Here is a 6,928-nt window from a genome sequence, read left to right on the forward strand (position 1 = left end):
CATCGATTATTGAATTTAATTGCACTTCAAACTTTATCATTGAACAAACTTGATATCTCTCACATACTTTACTTAGATTTCTAAAAATATAGTTATGCTAAGAATTACAAATATTGATATGAAATAATGATATATACAATGTCAATAAATACTTTATTGACTCCCAAAACTAAACCACATACAATTCAAATCTCATTCATCATATTATTAAAATATTAATAACAGATTTAACAAATAAAAAATTAAACCTAAAAAACAATCTCATACTACATTATACATATCCACATATGCTAGAGACAATATATATTTACACATTCTTTGCCAAACCATATAGAGGTTGCCTAATACAGATTCAAATCTCACCCCCTTATTATTAAAATATTAATAATAAATTTTAAAAATTAAAACTGAATTCAGAGAAAAACAATATCCCTATCGTACAGCAGTGTATATATCCACATATACTACAATGTGAGACAACCTCAGATGCGTATATACACATTCTTTGCCTTTCTTGGTTATCATTTCTTCATGATTCTTTCTGCTATGAAATCTTATTTTAATAGAACACTGTGCATGGGCTTTTTTTTTCAATTAATTCTAGTCATGTTTTAATGGAAGAATCTGGTGGGGATTTTTTATTTTCGAATGAATTCTAGTTATTTTTTAATGGACCACTCTGCTGGGGATTATTTCTCAGTGAATTCTAGTTATTTTCTAATGGAACACTCTGGTGGTGGGTATTATTATTTCTCCAATGAATTCTAGTTACAATCTAATTGAACACTGCTGGTGGGGATTATTTCTCAGTGAATTCTAGTTCTTTTCTAATGGAACACTCTGGTGGGGATTATTTCTCCAATGAATTCTAGTTATAATCTAATTGAACACTTGGGTGAGGATATTTGCTTCAATGAATTCTAGTTGTTTTTTAATGGAACACTCTGGTGGGGAGCGAATTCAAACTCTAAAAGATGAGAAGATCTGATTTGTTGGAGAAAATTTGAAACGCGGTTCGAAATGCAGAGAGCAATTGACTGAATGGTGATCATGGGATTGACACCCAAAGCAGTAGGGAAAACACTAGCATCGCTCAGAAACAGGCCTTCGATCTCCCAGCTTTCCCCCTTTTCATCCACACATGAGGTGGAGGGATTCACTCCCATCCGGCAGCTGCCCATCTGGTGCGCAGAAATCACAGGGCACCATCCGCCATTTTCCTTCAAATACCTCTGAATTTCCATCTCCATGTCTTTACTTCTGTCCACTTTCAGCACACGGCCATCGCTGTGGTGAGTTCCGACCTCGGTTGCGCCTGCAGCGATGAGAATTCGGAGAGCAATTTCCAAACCCTCGTCCATATTTCTCTTGTCAGACGGATCTCTGATCCTGTAATCCACCTCCAATGACTGCCCTACACTTCCGCTTCCCCTGTCTCGGGTTAGAGCGAACAAATGTGCAGTCCGCTGGTATTTCTTCATTCTCTCTTTCATGTCTGCCCCGGAAATCCAAGGCGTGATGGAGGCGAAGCAGCCGGGACCCAATGCGGGGTTTTGAATGATCGTGCCGTAAGATTTGGGGATGTGTTTACACATGGCCGTGATTATGTTACCCTCAGAGCATCGACCCGCTGGATCATCTTGTGGTGGAAAATAACCCCACGCCATTCTCACGGGATGAAGATGAAGGTTTTTGCCGATATTAGGGTTTCTCAGGCCACTGGCGAGAAGAAGGCCAGGAGTCATGAGCGTTCCGCCTGCAACTATTGTGGCTTTGGCCTCCACCAAAATCTGGTTGCGACCTGCCCTACAGAGAACGCCTGTTGCTCTCTTTTCCTTGAATTGTGTACAATTAGGGTTTCTACTCCAGGTAACCCTGGTGGCTTCACAGCCTGTAAGAATTCGCGCACCAGCTGCCACAGCATCGAGCAGCCATGTATCAGGAGTCCCCTTTTTCTGCCCCGTCCTGCAGCCAAAGGAACAGGCCGATCCACAATTATGCCCCGGCGTGGCATTCACTGAAACATCGGTTACTTCAAACCCTAGAGCTCCGCATCCCTTTCTGAGCACTCTGTTCTGAAAGCTCTCTGTTCCGTTTTCGCTGTTCACTCCCGCCCTTTCCCATACCTCAGTCATTGCACTCTCGTATTCTTGGCTCTGGAAAAGAGTTAAACCCTCTACTTCTGCCCATTCTTTGAGTACATGATCAGGCGTCCGAATGCACGCAGACCAATTAATAGAGGAGCCGCCTCCTACTGTGGCTCCTGCCAGAATGCTGACCTTGACGTCCGGGGTTGAGAGTAGCCCTCCTCGAGCATACATTTGATCCATAGACGGTCCTTCCAGTAATGACAGATCCCCTGCAGCAAAGTATTTTCCCTTTTCCACCACCAATACTCTGTGCCCTGCCGCCGCCAATTTCCCTGCTGCAACGCCTCCTCCCGCACCTGATCCCACCACTACACAGTCGCATTTCACCTTCCATATCCTTGATCCGTCCTCGCTTTCTTTGCTTGATTCAAATGGAAACCCTGCCTCCATTAGGAAGCTTTCAAGCCGTTCTGGGGTTTCTGAAGATGCATCAATTATCCCCTGTTCCAACGCCCTCTTCTCCACCTGCGGTATATACGGCGGAGAATAGTCGATTGCTTTCCAGCATGGATTCGAACCGCTTTCATCTGCCTGCATCCACCATTTTACTCACTTGTCAAGATCAAAAATCATATATTTTCTTTCTCCTCTGGTTTTTTAAGCTGAAAATTAACAGGGCGCAGTTCCTTTTATTACCTTGGAGTAAAACAAATAGAGACAGAGCGCCTTAAAAGTTTTGAAAATGACATGGAAAACTGGGTCGAAAATGGATCCTGTGACTCGCGACCACTGAAGCACTATTTTCTCTCTCACATCCGGTGGAATTGCAGCGAAGTTTTGCAGGTGGAGGAAAGGCGATGCTTTCGAAAGACTCGCCCTTCCGCACAAGAGCAGCGTTCCGAGGCGAGTGTACAAGCACAGCAGCACCAATCTCACCATCAAAACTGCTGCTCTTGGGAAATGCATCGTTACCATCCCCGCTATCTGTTTGACCAAAATTAGAAATCATAAATAAAACTTAGAATCAATTAATTGGATACAGAAGTCTGACTAAAATTTTAAACCAGGAACATTCACAGCCATACAGAATCAATTAATTGGGTACAGAAGTCTTGACTAAAATTTTAAACCAGGAACATTCACAGCCATACTATTTCCACAACATATCAAGTGAATTTTTTATTTCAAAACTTCATGATGTATCATCAACCAAGAAATCACACAGTCAAACAGAAAAGTAATTCATGTCAATTTATTAAATTTGAATCAATACCAAGAAAGACCTTCAGATCGATGTCTATAGAATAAGACCTTCAGATCGATATCTATAGAATTAGAATTTCTGTCTAATGAAAAAAAAATTGTTACAAATAATCATTCATATTTGTATATTTTTGTTTCTTTTCATATTTGAGATCAAACTTTATGATCCATCATCATGAAATAGAAAGCAAGAGACTCAGTCAAATAGAAAAGCAATACATATCAATTCATGAGATTTGAATCAAAGCAACAATGCAATTTTAAAGAATTTGAAATCCATTCAAAAAATAATTTTAATAAAAGGATGATGTAGGGCTTTCAGATCTCTGTATATGGAGTTGGAATTTATATCAAATGAATTAAAAATTGTTACCAAATAATCATTCATATTTGTATATCTAAGTTTGTTTATTTCCGTGTTTGAGATCAAACTTCATAATCTATCTATCATGAACCAGAAGACAATAAGACAAGAAACTCACAAAATCAAATAGAAAAGCAATTCATGTGAAGTTTGAACCAAAACATTGATGCAATTTCAAAGAATTTGAAATCCATTCAAAAAGTAATTTTTGAGAAAGATTTGATGTAGGGCCTTCACATCTATGTTTACCGAGTTAGAAATTCTATTGGCATGTAAATTTTGAGTTAAGCAATAAGAATGGTTTAGAATTTTTGTTTCTAATGATGGAACTTTTATAATTTAATGATTGAAAATAACATGATGGTCTTAATCATTGTTTATCTAGATTTGTTTTTAATAGTAATTTCACATATCTTAAAAATAATTTGGAATCTTCTTATGTAATAGTAAAACTGTAAGAATTGAAAAGAAATCATTAATAAACAATATATCTATATTGTTTCTATCTAATACTATTAAATTTAAATGTCTAAATTTTTACACCAATATTTCAAATAACACTTAAATAAATAAAATAAAAAATATTAACTATGATTCAAAAAAATACAAATAAACTTGTACAATGAAATTTAAAAAGTAAAAAAATATTTTTATGGAATAGCTTGGAGTGACCTAGACTGTCCTGTGCATGCACTCCAAGCTATTCAATTATCTGACTTCCTTCAGTGAACCCCCAGAAAAATAAATCTACAATCTACTGCTTGGGGAACCAGTCAACCAAAACTTCAAACTGAGAGACTGAATAAGAAATTTCACTAATTGGTATAAGTTTTATACAGTTACCAAAAAATTGAGAGTCTGAACAAGAAACTTTATTAGTTGGTATAAATTTTGTATAGTTTATTTTGAAGAGAGATTATTTTTGGATTTATTGTGTATGTTTTTTCCATTACAGATCATATTTAGTAATCCATCTTAAAAAGGAAAAAGTAAAAGTAAAAGTAAAAGTTAAAATACAGACATTATTACTGAGTGTGATTCAAAATGTGGATTGGTGTAAAACATACATAAAACAGTATGATCCAAAACATCAATTGAAAAAACATATACAAACAGTGTGATCCAAAACATCCATTGAAAAATCATATACAAACAGTGTGATCCAAAACATCCATTGAAAAATCATATACAAACAATCTCTATTCAGGAAATCTCACAGCACTTACATAGTCTGGAACTCCAAACTGAGATCCTGAAATCCTTCTAAAATCATGGGCATCCTCTGCCTTAGAATCACCATAACAATGGAGAGCAGGTATGAAGGTATCACATAACGCTGCAAGAGACTCTATTTCTCCAGAGGAAAAGCCATGGGGATATGCTGGTCTCCCACCCTTTAGTAGAGGATGTGCACTATTCTTTCCCTCCATGCTCATAAGCTATGCCTAAGTCTGCTCTCCTCCCATTGCCTATTTATTCTACTTGAGCCCACAAGCATTAAAGTAGAGGCTTCTACAGGCGCACACAGGATTGCTTCTTCCTTTTATTTTGCTTGCAGGAATGTGTCTTCTTTCCCTTGTACAAAAGTTTTTTAAGTTGAGGTGGTTATGACCTTAGTGCAAAAAACAGTTGTTTTTAATATGATAGGACTTCTCGAATCTACTACATGTATTGCCAACAAGGCTACTTTCACCTGTGGTAATCAAGGAAAAAGTGCTGCCAAGGAAAACCTGTTGCGTATATGGAGAACATATATGAGGGAAGGTGGGTGAGCAGAAAAATAGATTGAATCCAATCCCTCCAACTCATGCAAAAAATTCAATCTGCAATAATTTGCAAAAGTAGGTACACACTATTCACGCCACTTCCTTTCTAAACTATGTTCTTTTCTCACCTATCCTGCCCATAAATCTTCTGTAACCAACCAGTTAAACTTTTATAATAACTTCCAAGTTAAGAATTTTTCGATATTCAACTAGTAATGTTGAAATTTGCATGCCAGGCCAATTCCGTTTAGCTTGAATCTGTTAATATATAATTTTATATAATAATGAGTGGTATATTTACGTTCATTATATTTTTATTTATTTTAAATATATGTACTTATTTTTATATATTTAGACTTTTTTCAGACTTATGTGCGCATAATCTAATATATTACTATTATCATTCATTTATAGTGTTGTTGACATTTAAATTTGATTGACATGTTCACTCAATGTTTTTAAACTATAGATGTCCTAAATCAATCATTTGTAGGATCTATCTTGAGTGGCTTGAGACCAATCAAAATTTTGAATCCAAATGTCCAAAATCCAACAATGAGTTAATTTGATACACATTTGTATGACTAATTGCTATGCTTTGGGATCTGAACATATTCATTTATATAAATAGTTCATAAGAGAAATGAAGAGGGAACAAAAGAACAATAATTTTAAGAGCATCTAATCTAGAACTTAAAAAAACACATTGCATCATTGTGAGGTTCACCTATAGATGAACAAAGATAATGCTTATTTTGATGCTACTTAGCAGTATTTTGTTTGAATTTGATTTAAGTATGGATATATTTATATTACCTCCATTGCAATGGTATGCCATATTTACTTGTAAATCTATCCAATGTAAGACTTTAGGAAAATGAGGTAAAAGTTTTAAACATACATCACAAGCCTTAACTAAAATGGAAATAAAAGTAACTACAAAAGACTAAAATTATCCTCCATTAGCATATTTGAAAGTAAGTGCATAAGATGAGATAGAGAGAGATAATAAGGGAATTGTATATAGATTATTATTATTATAACATAATGACTTAAGTATGATGTTAATATTGTTGACCAAGATAATATTCTTAATCAACATAAGGTGCACTGCAACATAAGATAGAGAGAGATAATAAGGGAATTGTACATAGATTATTATTATTTTAGCTTAATGATTTAAGCATGATGTTAATATAGATGACAAAGATAATGTGCTTGATCACTATAAATTTCTAATTAAGGTAAATTATTAATCATTAATATTGACATTGATGTTAGTGTTGAAATTAATGCATTAGATGTAGGTATTAATTTAATTATGTGGAGAGGCATCTACAATGACATCAAAATATCCCTAAACAAAAATCCATTTTTGAAACAATTTGACATGCAAATGAGGGGTAAATGCATGAAATATGCCATGTGTTCCGTTTTTTGTGGAG

At 35.4% G+C, this 6,928-nt stretch overlaps 1 protein-coding gene across 1 annotated transcript; it reads right to left on the minus strand.

Annotated features, from left to right (window-relative positions):
* Positions 1–320: 320 nt before the first annotated feature.
* On the minus strand, positions 321–5,311 carry LOC131074495 (long-chain-alcohol oxidase FAO1). Its single transcript, XM_058011125.2, has 3 exons — positions 4,944–5,311; positions 2,787–3,074; positions 321–2,681 (listed from the first exon to the last, which is right to left on the minus strand). Exons 1-3 carry the CDS (start codon positions 5,151–5,153, stop codon positions 921–923), a joined length of 2,259 nt encoding a protein of 752 aa, XP_057867108.1. The 5' UTR covers positions 5,154–5,311; the 3' UTR covers positions 321–920.
* Positions 5,312–6,928: the final 1,617 nt, after the last annotated feature.

This window comes from Cryptomeria japonica, chromosome 9, assembly GCF_030272615.1.
Source record: "Cryptomeria japonica chromosome 9, Sugi_1.0, whole genome shotgun sequence".
Taxonomy (NCBI): domain Eukaryota; kingdom Viridiplantae; phylum Streptophyta; class Pinopsida; order Cupressales; family Cupressaceae; genus Cryptomeria; species Cryptomeria japonica.

Bases quoted from the DNA above. Each gene is read 5' to 3' on its own strand.
- LOC131074495 (XM_058011125.2), bottom strand. From the start codon at position 5,153: ATGAGCATGGAGGGAAAGAATAGTGCACATCCTCTACTAAAGGGTGGG. The intron at 3,075-4,943 runs GTAAGTGCTGTG...TTGGTCAAACAG, and splicing joins AGTTTGGAGTTCCAGACTAT to ATAGCGGGGATGGTAACGAT. The intron at 2,682-2,786 runs GTAATAAAAGGA...TGGTGGATGCAG, and splicing joins TCTATTTGTTTTACTCCAAG to GCAGATGAAAGCGGTTCGAA.